Source organism: Cnephaeus nilssonii (genome assembly GCF_951640355.1).
Source record: "Cnephaeus nilssonii genome assembly, chromosome: 5".
NCBI lineage: Eukaryota > Metazoa > Chordata > Mammalia > Chiroptera > Vespertilionidae > Cnephaeus > Cnephaeus nilssonii.
The window spans coordinates 93,350,525-93,369,455 of NC_137076.1; the positions used below are offsets into that span (position 1 = coordinate 93,350,525).

Here is an 18,931-nt window from a genome sequence, read left to right on the forward strand (position 1 = left end):
TCTTTCCTTTTCTCAGACATCCCAAGCTCATTGTGCCTGAGGATTCTTCCCCCAGATCTGGCCATTTTTCGCATGTAGGTCTCTGTCCAACAAAACCTCTCCAGAGAGGCTTTCTCTGGCCTCCTCATACCAGATGGTCCTGTTTTATTGTTTTCAGAGAACTTATTACTCTGCAGTGTACACTTCAGTGTGAAAGATGATAATGGTACTTCCAACTCATAGGTGTGAGATGAAAAGCATGCGTGTGCACACCTGATAAATAATGAATACCATGCAGACGTACACTGTTTGAAATTACTTTATTCCTCTGCCTACTTTTTTAGTTTCAGTCTCTTCTCACTAGAACGTAGACTTCCAGAGGACAGGAACTTTGTATTCCTAGTACTTAGAATGTTTCCCGTTGGGAACTGTCTGTCCCAAGCAAGGATCTGGGATATGACGAGCACGCACTCCATTTTGTTGTTGTTGTTGATTTTTTGGTCAGTGAATAAAAGAGAAAAGTCAACATCTCTGTTGCCAGTCTTTAACTTAGACATTCTGGTTCACATATTGAGCTCTTCTGGTTTAAAAGAAATTTGAAGGACTTTGCTCTAAAACAGAAAAGAAATTATACTTAAAATGCATAAGACAGTGCTTTATGGGTAGATCCTGGTGTAAAGCAGACATGGCGGGGCAGTTGAAAACAATTCGCTGTCACGTTGGCTGGCCTCATTTAACTCTCATTCCTTGCAGTGTCCTGTTGGATAAACGTTTTAGAGCCGAATGTAAGAACTATGGAGTCATCATTCCGTACCCGCCGTCCAACCGCTACGAAACGCTGCTGAAACAGAGACACGTCCAGGTAATAGGGAACGGAACCCACGGTGGAACTGGAGCAGGCAGGGGAGAGTAGCTGTGAGGTTAGCATGGAGGTCAGAAAGCAGGACTGTGCTGTCTGCACATTGCCTGTGTGGATGTCTAAGATAGGTGTGACACAGAGTCTACAAACAGTGCAAAGGCACGCGGCCTCCTCTGGTTCAAGTTCCCGGCTCTCCGCTCGTCTGCCGCTCACCTCTGGGAACATGTCTTCCCATCCTAAGCTGCCGCCCACTTCTTTCCATCGGGACTGCTGCTCAGCAGTGGGTAAACGTGTCCCTGCAAGGTCAGATGCTAGCCTAAATGATGGAGAGCTTCGGGCCTTTGAAACAAAGCATGTCAGGCTAAACCCAGGGTAGAAATTATGGTTTATTTTTGTGGGGTTGGTTTCTGTGAACACTTGACCCCCGGTGTAGTGGAAATGTTATCAGGAGCTCAGACACATACTCCTGCTTACAAACATTAACGGAACAAGGCAGACAAAATAAGAGCTGCCCCAGCATACTGCTCCCTGCTACGCCCTGCTGGCAGCCACGCGGTGGTGAAATGGACTTTACCCTGTGGCCTCTATGTGCTTCTCCTGTGGTCCATGGCATTTGTGGAAAAGACTGAGGTGAAGGGGGCTGAGCCTCCACGGAGGAGATGCTCTCGATGAAGAGGAAAGGGGTTCCTTGGAAACCCTGACATTCCCGTTGCTATGAGAAATGCAAGGGAAATGGAGAATAAAAACAGGAAAGAGAACATTCATTCTCTCCTCTGCCAACAACAGAGAATTATGACTGTCACTTACTGATGCAGCAGAATTAGCCACAGGGTGTTCAGTAATGAGGGCTTTATGTGTGCACATAGTGGCTTTAAGGGGCCCTCGTCGGTTGGTAGAAAATTCACCCCAGAAGACAAGTAGAAAAAATTACACGGTTAAGAATAATCCTTGGGTGCCTAGCAAAGTGCAGGGCACAGAGCAGGTGGTCAGTAAATGTCTACTGCTCTCTCCATAGCATCTGCAATTCTGCCCCTGCGTTCCCCAGTGGAAATTATCGTAAGCTACATTTTCCCTTCTATAACCAGCCCTTCATGCTCCTGCTTTTAAATTCATCCCCACAAAGGCACACAGCGGCCCTTGCTGAGGGGTGGCTATTCCTGGTGAGTGTGAATTGGGGCACAGGGCAGAGTCAGGAAGGAGCTAGGGCTAATTTAGGATGTTGGCATTGCACGGATGCCAGAGCCTGTCCTGAGCCTCTTCCTGCAGTCTGAATAAATTGTATTTTCCCTCAACGTTTTATATTTCAAAACTACAGGAAACTTGAAAGAATAGTACAATGAGTACATATATTCTCTATAAACAGATTCACGATTATTAAGGTTTTACCACTTTTTCTTTCTCAGGTATATATTTTCTCTCTCCCACAATTGTGGCAAATATATAAAATATATTTATGTATAAATATAAATAATATATGGAAATATATATTTTAAAGAATATACTATTTGCCCAGCCGGTGTGGCTCAGTTGTTGAGGTTTGATTCCCTGCTAGGGGGCATGCAGGAGGCAGCTGATCAATGATTCTCTCTCATCATTGATGTTCCTATCCTTCTTCCTTCCTCTCGCTGAAATAAAAAATATATATATATATATATATTTTAAAAGAATATACTTTTTTTCTTAACCGTTTGAGAATAAGTTGCATATATCATGAGACTTTACCCCTGAACACCTCAGCACCTATCTCCTAAGAACAACGACATTCTCTCGTAATGAAAATAGAATTGTCACACTCAGGAAATTGAACAATACTGTATTCTACAGAGCGTCCCCATTTGCCCCAGTTATGTCCTTCATACTTTTAATCCAGATTCCTATCAGTGCATTGCATTTCATTGTCATGTCTGTGCAAATCTCACTACTAAGTAATTCTGTGCTCTCTCTCTCTCTCTCCCTCTCATATCCAGCTCCTGGGTAGATCAATTGACCTGAACAGACTCATTACTCAGCGCATCTCTGCCGCCATGTACAAATCCTTGGACCAGGCCATCAGCCGCTTTGAGAGTGAGGACCTGACCTCCATAGTGGTAAGAGATGGGAGGATCTGGGATTCTAGCTGGATGTTGTTGTGAGCTTAGTACTGGGCCAGTTATAGAGGGCAGCAAGTTTCCTTCCTATCTGAATAGAGCAGAAAAAATAGACTTAAGAATGAGAATAATCTTACCCTCCTGATTGCCGTGAGAGTAGAGAGGGGTCTTGAAATCTCTTGGGAGGGCCAACCTGGGGGCACAATTCCTTGTCCTTTAGGATGCTGTAGATCCTGGCAAGTAGGTGGGTGTCCTATGAAGCCAGGGAAGGTTGTACAACAGGGCCAACCTCATGGGTGTGCCGTAGTACAGGGCCCAGAGGGGCTCCGTGCTGGGTTTAATGCTCTGCTCTTGCTGTCTTAAAATTCTTAATAATTTTTAACAAAGGTCCCCACATTTTCATCTGCCAGGGGACCTGAATGAAATGAAAATAATAATCAGTCCTATTGCACAAGCATGGACTGTCCCTCTATTAAACAGCTTTTGAACTTCTCTATATTAATTCTTTCCAAGAATTAGAGTAAGCTTGATTGATCAGGCTTTAAGTAAGAATCAAAGGAAGGCTTTAATGCTTTCAAAAGCAGATGAGTAGAAGGAATGAAGTCACCATTAGATCACTACATGGATGCTAAAATTAATGGACAGAATTTTTTTTAAGACTTTTTTATCGATTTATTTTTGGGAGAGAGAATGCCAAACATTGATTGGCTGCCTCCTGCACGCACCCTACTGAGGATCGAGCCCACAACCCAGGCATGTGCCCTGACCTGGAATCAAACCAGCAACCTTTCGGTGCACAGGACGACACCCAACCCACTGAGACACATCAGCGAGGGCAGTGGACAGAACTTTAAGAAAAACATATTATGATTCCAATTATTAGGAGATTCCCAGAGTAGCCAAATTCATGGAGATAGAAAGTGGGGGTGGGGGGATGGTTGTGGGGAAGGAGTGTTAGTGTTTAATGGGTACGGAGTTTCTGTTGAGGAAGATTAAGAAGTTCTGGAGATGGATGGTAGTGATGGTTGCACAATAATGTGAAGGTACTTAATGCCACATAACTGTACATTTAAAAATAGTTAAAATGGTAAATTTTATGTTATGTATATTTTCCCACAATAAAAAAAAAATTACCCCCAAAATAACTTTGGGAAGAAACAGAATACTTGCAAGATAATATCAAATTATCTCCTTCAAGACATTTATTCGCTCCAAATAGAAGAATAGTATGTTTACAATGGGGAGACTTAGCAGACCCTCTTACCCAGGCATCAAAGGTCGTAATAAGATATATTCATGTGTCCCTGGTATGTATTTTTCTGTGGTATTTCCAAAATGCATAATCTCAGTCTAATCATGAGAAAAAGCACATAAACCCAAATCAAAGACAGTCCCTCAAAAGAAACACAAACAGTGAACAATACTTTTCAAAAGCATCCAGATCATAAAAGGCAAAGAAAGACTGAAAACGACTAGAGTTGGAAAAGACTAGAAGACAGGACCACTAAATGCAATGTGGGTCCTGGATTGAACTCCAAAGCAACAAAAAGCACCTTTGTGGACAAACTGGTGAAATTCAAATAAGGTCTGTCTTTGAGTTAATAGCACTGTACCGACGTTAATTTCCTACTTTTGATAATCATGCCATGGTTATGTAAGAGGTTAACATTGGATAAACATTGTCAGGGGTAGGCCAGAACTCTGCTGTTTTCACTTTTGTGTAAGTCTAAAATTATTTGCAAATAGAAAGGTGTTTGTTTGTTTTTAAGTGGACAAGAACTTTAAAAAAAAAAAAAAAGGATTGAAAAGTAGGGCTTCAGAGTCAGAAAGACCAGCGGGCGCAGTCCTGACCCTGCCTGTTACTGGCTAGGTGACCTTGGCAAGTTATTTATCTTCTGTAAGCCTGTTTCCCTACCTACACCATGGAGGAAAGATTAGCATTCACCTCATGGCGTTGTTGCAAGGATGAAATGAGCTACTGTCTGGAAAGAGCTTTGCATAGTTCATTGCACTTAATAAATAATAACCTATGGGGAAAAACAGAGGAGAGGAACATAGGAATCTGGAGCTGCAGTGAGATGTTCTCGGGGTGAATTTTCAACAACGTTTCATAAGAGGACTTGACCCAGCTGCCCACCTCAGCCCCAGGTCCCTTACGGGAAGAGACTATCATGTGGCACGCCTTCTTCCGGGACATCTATTTTAAGAAATAGATTTTTCTTTGTTTATGCCCAAATGTTAGCAGTGATTATCTCCAAGCGGTAGGACTTTTGTTTTCGTCTTTTCCTTTTTGTTTTTAATCTATCTGTCTCTTTCAGTTTCCCAGTAATAAAAGAGCTTATCGGATGGGAAAACTGGTTTGGGGTGTGCGTGGGTGTGCGTGGCCCAACCCTTGAAAGGCACTGACTGCTCTTTGAGCCAAGAATAAAATCAAAACAAGCAGTGCAAGCCGGTGTTTAGCAGGTGAGGATGATGGCCCCCAGGAGAGCAGCCACTGCCCCTGGAACCCTTGAAGAGGAGGCCCCAGGGATGCTCCCCGCTGTGGGGTCTGGAGACACCCTCCTCCCACCTCGCTGAGAGGCTTCAGCCTCTTCTGAAAAACAAACCCAGGAATGCGCTGCCCTCAGCCCTTCCCTCCACCTTAGAAACTTCTATCTGATGGGAGGCAGCCTGATGACAGTTGGGAGGCTGCAAACCTTTCCTGTCAGTCACCATCCTCCTACGCAACCACGTAAATAGATGCTCCGAGAGAGCTGTGAACAGCTGAAGTTGACCCCGGCCAGTGCCGGTGTGGCTCAGTGATTGAGCATTGACCTAGGAACCAGGAGGTCACGGTTCGATTCCTGGTCAGGGCACATGCCCAGGTTGCAGGCTCGATCCTCGGTCATGTAGGAGGCTGCCGATCAATGATTCTCTCTCATCGTTATTGTTTCTATCTCTCTCTCCTTCTCCCTTCCTCTCTGAAATCAATAAAAATATATTTTTTTAAAAAACTGCAGCTGAGAGGTGGCAGCCTCAGGCTGCAGAGCATATTTAAAATTTTGAGCCACCATTAAAAATTTGGAAGAATGCGAGTAAATGTGCAGAAGTTCTGGCAGCACCAGACCAGCCCTCCCAGCTGGTGACCACTGCCTAGACATGCCCGGCAGCTGGGCTGTGCTGTCAGTTTGCTGCCAGCTCCCGGGACACATCATTCATGGATCTGACCTGCCAGCTCTCACTGACCCTGAGTTCGAGAACCCAGATCTTCTCGCCTCCCTGGGGCCACAGAGCTGGTCACCAGGCCCATGTGGCTGACACTCGGGTTTCTGGTTGCCCTTGAAGAGATCTTCCCATACTTCACAGAATCGCCCATGTAGGTATTTTATTTCCTCAGTAAACCGACTTTACTGTGGAATGCTGACATCCTCTCTGCAGGTGCCTGAACCGCTCATGTGCCTTTTAAACCCACTGCACCGAGCCCTGCATCCGTCCCACAGGCAGGGGCCCTCCTGAAGGAAGGCCAGGAGAGCACGGCAGATGTAAGACCACAATGGGGATTACGTCACAAAGAAACACCCTTGTGCTGCTGCACGGCAGGCGCGGGGCCTCCACTCCCAGCGGCCCCCACACCAGCAGAGCTGAGAGCGCTCTCCCGGTCCCCTTGTCTACACTGACACGCATTCCTGAGACTGTGGAGAGCACAGAACAGCAGGACAGAAGTGGTTCCCCGCTTTCTTATCTGCAGCTATCTTCCCCATAGTGGGACGACTCGTTGATCTTAGAAACGTACTCCTTAGCGTTTACTCTTTTTATTATTGTTATTTTTTACCCATCCTAAGTGAATTGAAACAAAGATGAGGTCCAGCTAGCTGGGCCAAAAGAAAGAAGCAGAGAGCTGATCTGTGTGTCTGCCCTCCTCTGCCTCATGGTGCACAGGGACTGGACTCCTACTCTTCCAGCTGCCACTCCAGAATTGGAATCCAGATGTTGACCTATTTTTGAGAAATGGCAGCATCTGCTCTCTCTCACTCAGCCCCTTTCCCATGCCACAGTCAGATGGAGCTAATAGCAGCTGTGCCTTCTCTGGGCTGGGCGCTCCGATTTGCCACAGACAACCCAGCCCACGACTCCCTCCTGCCCCGCTTGTCCCACTTACCTGACCTGTCTGGCCCTGCAGCCATTTAAGCTTGCAAGCTGCGATCCAGTTCTGTGCCCCCAATTTGGAGCCACAGAATCTGAGTTTCAGAGTGGTTAAGCTCCAAGATGGGATGTGTGGCCGGGGGCCTCCACTTGACCACACTCTGGACCCCGACCAGGGTTCTGGAGGCTTTGTGGCCGATGAGAACGAAATAGAGTCGCTGGTGACGCTGCCTCCTGTGACCACAGACAATTAAGCTGCACTAACTGTCCCACCTCTGGGCTGCACTCTGGTGAACTGCCCTTCTGATGTTCTCTTTGCTTCTATGTTTTAAGACCGTCTTCATTTTCAGAGGGCTTTCTTAGCCATTGTTTCTTTACTCCAGGCAGCTATCTGTGTCACAGGGGCCAAACACATGATTTGGAGTCTGAAGACCTGGATTCACATCCTAAGCCCTGTTACATATGTCCTGTGTGATCTTGGGCAAGTTACTTCATCCGCCGAGCCTCAATTTCCCCTCTATGAAACAGGCGTTCCCATCTTAAGAGACAGCTTAGCCACAACAGTGCAGGAGTGTCCTGAGGCATCACGTGGAGGCTGCTCTCTCTCTCTCTCTCTCTCTCTCTCTCTCTCTCTCTCTCTCTCTCTCTCTCTCCCTCCCTCCCTCCCTCCCTCCCCCTCTCTCTCTCTCAGCACAAGACTGTGCTCTGATGCTTTTCAATGGCAATGTGATAAGGGACTAGACGAGCCCGAAGGGTTCACTCTCCTTTCACTCCTCAGCAAATGCAGTGCCCTGTTGTGTCTGGGCAGTATCCCCTCTGCTCCCGTTCTCTGCCCGAAGGTGGGATTCCAACAGTCGGCCCACAGCTCCCTCAGGTCATTGTGGCCAACAGCAGGTTGCTCGTCCACAGCTTGCAGCCACACCTAGGCCAGGGTGACTACCCCTGCGTGACTGAGGTACCTACAGCCCAAAGGGGGAGATGATCTGCTCCCGGCTGCTTTCAGAATTCCTATAGGTGTTCCACAGGGTTAGGAATGTGGACTTTGCAGCCCAGCTTCCCAGATTTGAAGCTAAGTTCCTTCACTTCTCAAAGCTTCAGTTTCTATTTGTGCAAAGTCAGGCAGCAATAACACTGACTTCATGGGGGGGGGGGGGGGTTGAGCATTAAATGCGTTAACACATATAAAGTGCTTAAAATACTGCTTGGCACATATTAGGTTGAACCCTATGACATTACTCATTTGATGGTGTTTGACCTAAAATATGAGTGGCTTTGTGTGATCTGACCTAATCGTAAGCACCTAGTATGCCTGCTTAAAGCAGGGCAGACACGTAGTCTCTGGTGACAGCCAGTCACAGCTTCCTTTTACGTTACCTGTGACCCCGAGGGGCAGGCTTTTTCTTACAGATGGAATCTGGAGAGCAAGCAGTCATACTTTGTGCCCAGAGGCGAGCAGACAGACATTTGCACATGACCTGGTCCCCTTCCTGGGACAGGCACGCAGCCTGGGCAACGGCTGTCAATCAGTTCCTTCCACTCAGAACAAGAGAACATTGTCACACCGCTGCTGGGGTCCTGGTCCCCATGCCGGCTGTTGGGAGGTTGTGTGAGGGGCTCTCGCCTGTGTGACAGGAATGGGTCAGACCCGCTGGTGCACACCTGTAAGGTCTGTGTGAGTCCTCAGCAGCTGCCGTTCTCTCTCGGCCAGGAGCTGGAGTGGCTGCTGGAGATCAACCGGCTCACGCACCGGCTGCTGTGCAAGCACATGACCCTGGACAGCTTCGACGCCATGTTCCGGGAGGCCAACCACAACGTGTCCGCCCCCTACGGCCGCATCACCCTGCACGTCTTCTGGGAGCTGAACTTCGACTTCCTCCCCAACTACTGCTACAATGGATCCACCAACCGGTAAGGAGTCCCTGTCGGAGCGGGTGGGGTGGACGAGGGCCCAGGGAGCAGCCAGCTGCCTCCTCCAAACTAGGCCCAGCCCAGGGGTCAGCTCGTCCCTGCCGCAGGCATCTCACGGGGCCCCTCCTGGGCGCAGGCTCTGTGCTGGAGGCAAGTAGACACCTTCCTGCCTCTTGGAGCCTTCGGGCTAGATCAAACAATCACACGATCTATGAAATGATGTATCACACGATAAATGTGCTGTGATAAGCAGTGAACATAGAGATGGAAGAAAGCCCACGAGAGAACAGCACCGCCTGATCCAGGCCGGGGAGCCATGCAGACCTCAGGAGAGGCTTCCTCCTCTGAGCAGGCATGCCTGAGTTGGGATAAATAAAGCAAAAAGGCAGAAGAGTGTTCCAGGCAAAGTTTCTAAGGAGCCAGGAAGCTGGTAAGGGTGGAGCAGGTGGGATGGGGAATGGTACCATGAACGATGCGGCAGGATGCAGGAGGAAGCAGGACCAGACTGGACTGCTCCACAGACCACATTAGCATCGAGCATTTGTCGACCTTTAAGGAAGGGGAGTGACATGATCGGATGGTACTTCTGTGAGGACATCTACATATGGGAATGCATGTGTGCAAACAGGCATATGTGTGCAGAGCACACACATGCATGGCAAAGTGGAGCATGTCTCCTGCAGGTGCACTCAGCCCTGGGCCAGGCACCAAGGTAGAAACAAGACCTGATCCCATATCCCCACAGATAAAACCTGGTGGGAGAGGTGAGAGGTATTCACTTCAAAGTAAGTACGTAAGGATGAGCAGAACTGTGTGCAGGTCCTCTCAGTGTCCTTGGGACCGGCATTCAGTAAGCACTTGCTGAGTGAATGGGAGGTCTGGGAGGAATCCACAGATGCTCCTGAACCCATGCACTTAGCAAGACACACTTCCTGTTCTCTGAAGATTTGGGACCTTTAATCTTCTTGAGCAGAAGTCTGCAAACCCTGGCCCACAAGCCACATCCAGTTCCCTGCTGTTTTTATACAGCCCATGAGCTAAGAATGGTATTGATGTTTTTAAATGGTGAGGGAGAGGGGGAATCCAAAGAAGAATCATCATGTGTTGGCAAGTGGAAAGTATTTGAAATTCATAGGAGCTCAGCCACGCTCATTCGTTTACTGTTGTTTACGGGAGCTCTCACGCGACCAGCAGAGCTGATCTATCTGCAGCAGAGACCATCTGGCTGGCGAAGCTGGAAATATTTGCTGTCTGGGCCTTTACAGAAAGAGTTTGCAGAACCCTGCTCTGGGGAAACCAACATGGGGATGGGAAGGTGGGGAGGTGGGGAGGTGGGGAGGTGGGGCCGTGGGGCCTGGAGCAGGCCATTCTCACGCCCAGCCCACTGCCCTGAGCAGCCACAGGCCCCTCATCAAGCCTGTGGTCTGGACTGCAGCTTTCCCATCTTTGAGGAGGAGGCAGAGGTTGGATGGGAGTATGTCAGAGGCACCCACCTAGGAAGCGGTGTGGTTGCACCTGGTCAGGAAGGGCTCCCACTACATCACGTCCCCCGAAGACTGTCAGGACTCGGTTAACTCCTGCCCCATCTTTCTTCTCCTAGTTTTGTCCGAACTGCCATTCCTTTCACCCAAGAACCGCAAAGAGATAAACCCGCCAACGTCCAGCCTTATTACCTCTATGGGTCCAAGGTGAGTCGTCTTGCCCGTGTCCTACCTCTAAGGGGGCTAGTGAGCAAAGGCAAATGGAAAAGTGTTCCCCGAAAGAGAAAAGCAAGGAGTGGAGAAAAGGAGGCAGCAGTGAGATCCAGGTGGAAACGACTGTGAGTTTATTCATCTTTATTTGTTCACAACTAGCAAGGATGGGGGTGAATTCCAGCCAGGGGCTGGATCCTGCGCAGGAACGTTTTAGGGAGGGGAGTGGGGCAGTGCATGCATGGGGTTTCTCGTCGTGGCGTTTTCCCCTCGCCTCCTGTTTCTCGGCTGATTCGAGGTGGCACCGTCCTGGGATTCTGGGGTTTGTGCTCGATAGATATAAGGGGTTCGCAGGCAGGAAGCAGTTGGGAAGGGGAAGCTTTGACTGGAGCTAGAACTGAGCAGCTTTGTTCACAAGCACCCATCCTGACGCTAACTACGCATTCCCAGTGGTGCCAGTGCTAGACCTTCCGCCCACTGCCGTGCGTTGGACAGACATCTATTCAACACCCACGATAGGCCAGACACGGGGCTGGGTTTTACATGCTGGGGGTGTAATAGAGACTGAAGCAGACGTCACCACTGCCCTCCTCAAGTTCCATTTCCACCTCATGGTGACGACAGGGAGCAACGTGCACGGTCTCCCCGTCGTGATGGGGGAGAATCACTTCTTCCCTGGGCGGGGGGCTAAGGGCGGACTGAAGAATGCCACTGAAGCGGTGAGGTGTGTCAACAACAAAAAAGCCAACGTTTCTCTTGGTGGTGAATAAAATGGCCACCTTTGACCCCATTTTCCAATGAACTTAGAAGAGGAACCGACTGGATAAACGTGACCTTGTTGAGAAAAGTGGTCCTCTGGGCCGGCGAGCCCTAGGTTAGGAAGGGTGGTGAGCCCAGATGCGCTCCCGCCGGCCGGGCCTCGAGGTGGGGCTTAGAGGCGCTCAGGGCGGTGCTGGGAGGTGTCTTCTCCGGAACAGCCAGTCTGGTCAAGGCAACGTTCTCATCGCGACGCCGACACGCAGCATTTTAGATGGTTCACGGCCATGGCTTTAAATCCCAGGGACTCACAAAGTAAGGACGCCTCCCTTTCCACTTCTCTTGCAAACCTCGTTGCTTATATCAAGGAGACAGACTTAATGTTGGTGCTAATAGGTCTTTAGTACTTCAATGCTTGCTAATATTCCTTTTTGTCGAAGAATAGAAAGCAGGCTTTAAACTTGGAGTCTTTAGTAGGCAGTAGTATCTAGGTCAAATTTATTATTTTGTTTTCGTTCTATTTATCCTTATGTCTCTTTTCTTTATGGCAGGAGGGTGCCAGTATTCATGTTTGGATTAATGTACAGCTTCCTTTTAAAATAAGTTTAAGTTTTTAAATATGAGTCAATTTAAAACTATTTGCTAAGAATAGTAAAGATGGTATCTGGCTTAAAAAAAAAACACACACACACACAAAAATAATGTCCGAGGTGGTATGTAATTGCCTGAAATTTGGGAAAAAGGTTGGGGCGATCCTTCGTCCACTTTTCCAAAACAGCCCCCCCAAAGCAGAGGCTGGACTTCGGCCTGAAGCTGACTGTCTTCACCTCCACAGCTCCCCTGAAGTCCTGTGTTTTAGTCAAGTTATGCAAATTTCACTTTCTACTTCCTAAGGGATTCACGTGTGTTTTCATGTTAAAATAAGTGTTTATATTTCTAACTGCCCCGGCCCCCACTAGGCGCCCCCTGAGAGGCCACGCTTCTCCCAGAGCACAGCATGGGGGTGAGTCCTCCGGCTTGAGGAGTGTGGTCGCTGAGCCAGGTGATCCACAAGAACACTGAATTTGCGAGGAGACATGGAAAGTCTACGGACACATTTTTACAGAGGAACTACTGTGTGGAGGGCTTGATGCCACAGATTGGGGGCTGCCTCCTCCCCACCTCTCACTCCTCAAAATGAGGCAGAATGCCAGGTTGGCCACCACCCTCCCTCTGGGGGGCACCTGCATTGGGGGCGTCCTGGTCGGCTTCGGCTGCTGCTGCTGCTGCTGCTGCGGCTGCGGCTGCGGCTGCGGCTGCGGCTTCGGCCTCCAGTTCTACTCCAGCTCCTGAATCTCTGCGTGGCCTTTCCACCAGGGGGAGCCCCTGCTGGTCTTCCTCTTCCTGATCAGGAGCCGGGCCGTCCCGTGGCCATCTCACCAATCCGTTGGCTTCCATTATGTGGGGCTCTCTGTAAGACCAACGGGGCACATGGCAGCGGAGGCACCAGTACTGGAGGCAGATGAAAGCAAGGACGGCTGTGAAGCAGGCCAGCAGAATGGCCAGCAGGACCCACAGGGAGAGCTGGGGGTTCACCAGGTAGCCTCTGGGAACCAGCGGGTTCTTATCCGGGGTGTAGAACATGGTGCAGTAATGCTTCTGGGGGTAGGTAAGCTTCTTGCAGCTGACGCACAGGAAGTAGAAAGTGGAAGGGGCGAGGTGCTCGAGGGCCACCCTGCTGACGGTTCGAGGCACCTTCTCCTCATAGTGGAAGCTGTTGCGAATGTAGCCGGTGAAGATGTTGTTCCAGTTGGCCCTGTACATAACATGGTAATGGTCCTCCTGGCAGGGCTCCTTGGGCGTCCAGGAAACGATGGCTCTCGAAGAAGAAAGGTTCCACACCTCGATGGTCATCCCCATCCTGCAACCAGAATCAGAGTGAAGAGTGACTTCCCCTTAATTATTTATTTATGATCATCATAGCCACTCTTTATGGAGCATTCGAGATGGAGACTAATATTACCCCCATTTTACAGACCAGAAAATGGAGACCAAGAGGCAACGTTACTCAGCTAGGCATAGCTAAACAACCGCAGGACAGACGTCCCATCAGGGCTGTCTCATGCCAAAGCTGGTGGCCTTCAGACCGAAAAAAGATGAGCCCACATTTCCCAGTCCCTGGTCCTGCCCTGGTTCAGATCCTTTACATACAACGTTGTTCCCAAGCCTTAAAAACAAGAAGAAAAAAGGCAACGAAAGGAGGAATCAGGACCATCTCAGAGTCCCTGCGTGAGTCACCACAGGTCTGCGACCTGCAAGCCAGGCAGGTGTCTCACCTAGATTTCCCTTCTGGACCTCTTGCATCTTCTCTGAGTGCTGGTAGCTCGGCCATCTAGAACATTTTGCCTCCCAGTTCTATTGCCCATGGCGAGAGATTTGTCACTCATTGGTGGCTCATTTCTCCCCAAAGCCTCTGTTCTTGTGTTTGTTTTATCAAAGCCAAAGGTACCCAGGAAATAGTTTCATAGATCAGTACAATCAGCTCCTAATACCAGCACAGCTGCTACTCTTTATTACTACTGGGACCATGAATGTTAATGGTAATAACCACCAGTTAGCAAGCCATTGCCCTCTCGCAGCTCCTGCTAGCTGTTCAACCTACAATAACAAATTCCCTTTATTCGTCATCACACCCTCTGAGCTAGATTTCCATTTTATGGATGAGCGAACCAGCCTCAAAGCCACTTCACCGCTGGATTTTCAGAGCAAGGCTGCTGGGTTTAGTAATAGGATGTTACTGTGACAGGAGACACTGGTACTAGGACCCGTTGCTGTTTTTCCAGATGAATCCAACGAGCCGTCTTCAGATTGCCAGCCCTCTGGCTTTGGGAAGGGAGCGCCATCCTCAAGCCTTTTTGTTCCTTTTCATTCTGCGTATTTCCCCCTCACTGAATCTCCCCTCATCTAAAATCCAGGGGCAGCCATATATAACCGGCGTATGTTGACGTATAGGTCTCCCCCTGCTCTGCTCTCTGCGCCTCCTCTCCCATGAAACACGGGAGGTTTTGTTTTAGGTTGCAGTGACACAGTCAAAAAAATAATCCGATTTTAACCAGAATTGGAAATTAAGCCAGACTTCCATGAGGAGCTGTTCTCTCTCCTCCCTGCCTCCCTCCCCCCCCCCCACCCCACCTTCTGTTTTCCTAGAGGGGGTGAGCTGCAGAAAGACGCATCGCGTCTAGTGCTTTCGCAGTTCATGTTTTCCTTCTCTAAGGATGACAGTGAACTAAAATGCTCAGGAAGGGGAGTCATGCCTTCCTATGTGGCTGGAAATTTCCTCCCGGGAAAATGGGGCATGAAAGGGACGAGACAGGTGTGTGTGCTCGGATCCCTCCAGGGGAGGTCATTGCGAAGGAGACTGACTACGTACGCTCCCTCTCATGCACACCTATCCACGCCACCCAGCACCCCACACATCCCTATAAATACACCTCCGACCACAGTGAAAGAGCTTAATTCATGACTAAGGACATAGAGGCAATGGCCCTCGTAAAACCCTTCCTTCAGGGGTGATTAGCAATCGGTTTCTTGTTGTGAATCTTCTCTCCTGTTTGCCTGCCCTCTGCAGCTGGCTGTCTTTGCAGACTGAGTCCCCCAGGGCAGACATTTTTAAGAGCTTTCTGTCAAGATGCTAACAGCATCCTCAGCTTTTAGGACCAAATCTGTCTCCCTTATTTATTTTCCTTCCTCTGCTTCTGTTTGGGACCCCCCCCCCCCCCCCCGTGCATAACTATGTATATTACCATGGCCTGGCCCTCCTCCAAGCGGAGTGGGGAGGGAAAAGCCATTTCTATTTCCAAGAAGAGCCGTTTTCCCTCTTACCTGATGCTTGTGTGCTGAGGATCTGGTTAGAGCGTAGCCTTCAGAGGCAGGTGGACCCGAGCTAAGGGAATGGTGCCTTTCCCCCTCTGCTCTGGGCTCTCCTTGATGTCTCTCTCGCCACTGTCTGAGTAATCCCACTGCCGCCCCCAACGCTCACACTATTCATTTCTTCAGATCAGCATCATTCACCATGGCAACCAGCAGGCATAAAGTACGCAGGATGCTTTCGGGACCAGCCTGGAAAGGCTTTTGCCCAATGAGAGGCGCTCTTGTTTATTTGACAAAAAAAAAAAAGGGCAAACAAATCTGATCCTCAGAGTGGTACTAATTCTTCCAAGGCTCCTAAATGTTCTAATTAGCTCAGGGTTTGGTTTGGTTTTTGTTTTTTTGGTTGTTTGTTGTTTTTTTCCACATCTAGATACTCTTTGGACAATGGTTTCGAATGCAAAGATGCCCTTCTCTATTACCCCACAACGAAAACAGTAATTTCATCTCCATCCCACCCCTACATCCTATCCCACCTCTGCAGTCTCTTCTTTTTTCTGGTCTCCTGTGGCATCACCTAGGCATATGACACTGGTCAAGAGTCTTTTATTCTCTGGGCCTCCGTTCTATCATCTGTAAAGCTGTGGGCATGGGCTACATCGGGTGGCAGATAGAAGACATGGGTACTACCCCTGTCCAGTCCTGAACCTGTGTCAGGCTTACTAAACCATAGTGGTACTTGTCCTGGGTTGGTTTGAATGTCCCCGCAAAATTCAGGTCCACACAGAACCTCAGAATGTGACCTTATTTGGAAATAGGGTCTTTGAGGAATTAATTAGTTAAGGATCTCAAAATGATCTTATACTCGATGTAGAGGGAGTCCTAAATCCAATCACTGGTGTCTTTCGGAGGAAAAGGAGAGGGAGATATACACACAGAAAGACACCACAGGAAGAAGCTATGTAAAGACAGAGGCAGAGAGTGGAGTGATGCTGCCATAAACCAGGGAACGCCAGGGGTCGCCAGGAGCTGGAAGGTGCAAGGAAGGATTCCCCCCTGGAGCCTTCGGAGGCGGCGTGGCCCTGCTGACTCCTTGATTTCAGGCTTCTGGCCTTCAGAACTGAGAGCGATGTGAGATTTCCATTGTTTTAACCCACCACATTTGTGGTAATTTGTTACAGCAGCCCCACAGAACTAATACAGCGCTCCTCCCACTGGGGCTCAGAAACAGCCTCAGAGTCCTTCTTAACACAACCCCCTCCCAAGAAACTGCTATCAGTCAATCACTTGGAGTTGACACCAGAAACTGTTTACTACTCCTGGGTTGGATGTTCCCCAGCGTTCCTTTTCTTTCAAGAATCCTGCCTTTGCTTCCTTGCCCTTTTTCATTTCCCTGCCTCTGAGCTTTCATCCCATTCTTTTCCCCTCTACCTTAAAAGAATACATTACCACTGTTCTGTTGGGGAGATCAGAGAGCACGGCTGAAATAGAGAATACAGTTCTGTCATCTTAAAGCCACTGAGCCCGAGGTAATCTGTTACAGCAACCCTAGCTCAGATAGATGGAAACCTGAATTATTTACACAAATTATGTGTTGTTAAAAGTCCGCTTTTTTCTTCTCAGTTTTGGCCAAAGTAGCCAAGTGCACCCCTGAAGGTTTCCTTGTGATTCACGTTAGGGATAGTCAAAAAATCGCTAAGAGTTGCCTGGTGAGTCACAGAACCACCCCCACCCCCACCCCCGGGCCAATGGTCTCTGTGAGGTGTGGAGTCGGGATGTCCAGCGTCTCTTGGTTAGCCGTGCTCTGTGGCTTTCCCGTGGCCTTGGTTAGCGTGCTGTGTGGCTTTCCCGTGGCTTCGGCCCTCCCAGGGGCCTGTCACAATCTGCTGTAATTCTTGCTAATGGTAACTCCCCACAGAGCGCGAAGGCGTCCTCTCCACAGAAAGGCCAGTGTGCTAGTCCGCAGGTGCCTTTTGAAAAGGTTATTTTGAGGGGAATAAAAATACCAATTAAGGAGCCTGTGGAGTGATAAGATAGAACTCGAGCCTTTGCCACAGAAAAGGGGAATTTCTTTTTAATGCTTCTGGCTGACATTTTTAACACTGAGCATTTTATTGAGAGGTTGAGATGCTGAGAATATGAGGCCTTACAAGTCCTTTGGCTTCATGGATTCCGAGAGAAGGGACAGCATTCCTCGGGCTGTGGCAGAACCTGGGGTGGAAACCGAATCCCTGGCCGGGGCTCATCCTGCTCCTTTGGGCACCACCATTCACCAGCATCCAGGGGAGCCAGTGCAGCGCTCTGTGAGTGAGGTCAATGGCCCAGGAAATCACACCCCAGCCACGTGCACCCTGGCTCACCTTCAGGGAGGCCCATCTGCAGTGTGTCCACGTTGTAGGCTCTGCCACGAGTACAGGCTAGGCTGTGTACACCAGATATAAATCACTGCCTGAGGAAATCAGCCAGGAGTGGGGTTCCTATGCCCTTCCTGAAGGTGGCGGTAAAGGGACCACGTGAGGGCTTACCTGAGCCCCCAAACTGATTGCACCCAGGGCTCAGCAATAATGCCTGCCTTATAGTAGCAGTGAGATGAACCCCTCTCTACGAAGTGCTGGCTTAGGAAGAGGAGCAGTGATTACCTAAGAAGAGGTCAGCGGGTCAGAGCCATTTCCTGAGTTGGTTAGTCCACAGGCTGCAATGGGCAAGGTTTGTACCCTGCATGATGCTACCTTCCCTCAGGAATCTGGAGGCCATATCATACAGCTACCTTCCAAGTGATGCAGATTGTGGCACAAGCCATTCTTTCCATTATACCAGTGATTTCCTGATCATTTTTCGGTCTTTAGCAAGTATGGCTGTGGTCATCAATGGCTACATGATGCCGCAAGGCATGATTTGACCTCAGGGAAATGTATCCTAGTCCTGCAATGCCTTCCTCGTTCAGTCATCATCCTGAGGGGCTTTGCTGTAGTAACCTGGGTATATCCCAGCTGGGTCCATACCTGGGCCCCAGCTCTTACCACATGGCCTGACCTGGGGACTCTGCCTCGGTCCCACTGACACCACCACCAGCAGTGCCACCCACTTTGCTGCTGCCATCCCTACTCGTGTCTGCGTGGTCTCACTCCCAGGCTACACATTATTTATTCACCATCTAGAGAATTCCGTGATTTTGGCAATTTATACATATAGCAGAATATCCTCTTGTATGCCACCTCAGGCAAGTCACCTCACTTAGATTCCTCCTCTGCTAAATGGGGATGGTTGCACCTGCATCACTTTGTGTCGTAGGCTGGTAATGGCCTCCAGAGATATCAGGTCCTGATCCTGGAACTTGGGAATGTTACTTGATTTGGGTAAAGGGCTTTGCAGAGGTGATTAAGTGAAGGATCGTATGGTAGGAAGATTATCCTGAATTGCCAGGATGAATCCTAAATGCCATCACAAATGTCCTTATAAGAGGGAGGTTTGCCCAGCCAGCTCAGTGGTTGAGCGTTGACCTATGAATCAGGAGGTCAGGGTTTGATTCCCGGTCAGGGCACATGCCCAGGTTGTGGGCTCAATCCCCAGTGGAGGTTGTGCAGGAGGCAGCCAATCAATGATTCTCCTCATCATTGATGTTTCTATCTCTCCCTCTCCCTTCCTTTCTGAAATAAAAATACTTTAAAAAAAAGAGGGAGGTT

At 49.1% G+C, this 18,931-nt stretch overlaps 2 protein-coding genes across 2 annotated transcripts in view; one reads left to right on the top strand and one right to left on the bottom strand.

Annotated features, from left to right (window-relative positions):
* The window catches only part of CYFIP2 (cytoplasmic FMR1 interacting protein 2), a 106,826-nt gene that overhangs the window by 53,112 nt on the left and 34,783 nt on the right, over nucleotides 1–18,931 (top strand). The window contains exons 20-23 of the mRNA XM_079771342.1: nucleotides 733–841; nucleotides 2,806–2,925; nucleotides 8,756–8,955; nucleotides 10,556–10,643. Of these exons, the coding sequence (XP_079627468.1) occupies nucleotides 733–841; nucleotides 2,806–2,925; nucleotides 8,756–8,955; nucleotides 10,556–10,643 (517 nt within the window). The remainder of the gene's footprint in view (nucleotides 1–732; nucleotides 842–2,805; nucleotides 2,926–8,755; nucleotides 8,956–10,555; nucleotides 10,644–18,931) is intronic.
* On the bottom strand, nucleotides 12,567–13,400 carry FNDC9 (fibronectin type III domain containing 9; the record flags this gene model as incomplete). Its single annotated transcript, XM_079772973.1, has 1 exon — nucleotides 12,567–13,400. The coding sequence occupies exon 1, from the start codon at nucleotides 13,299–13,301 to the stop codon at nucleotides 12,567–12,569; it is 735 nt and encodes a 244-aa protein (XP_079629099.1). The 5' UTR covers nucleotides 13,302–13,400.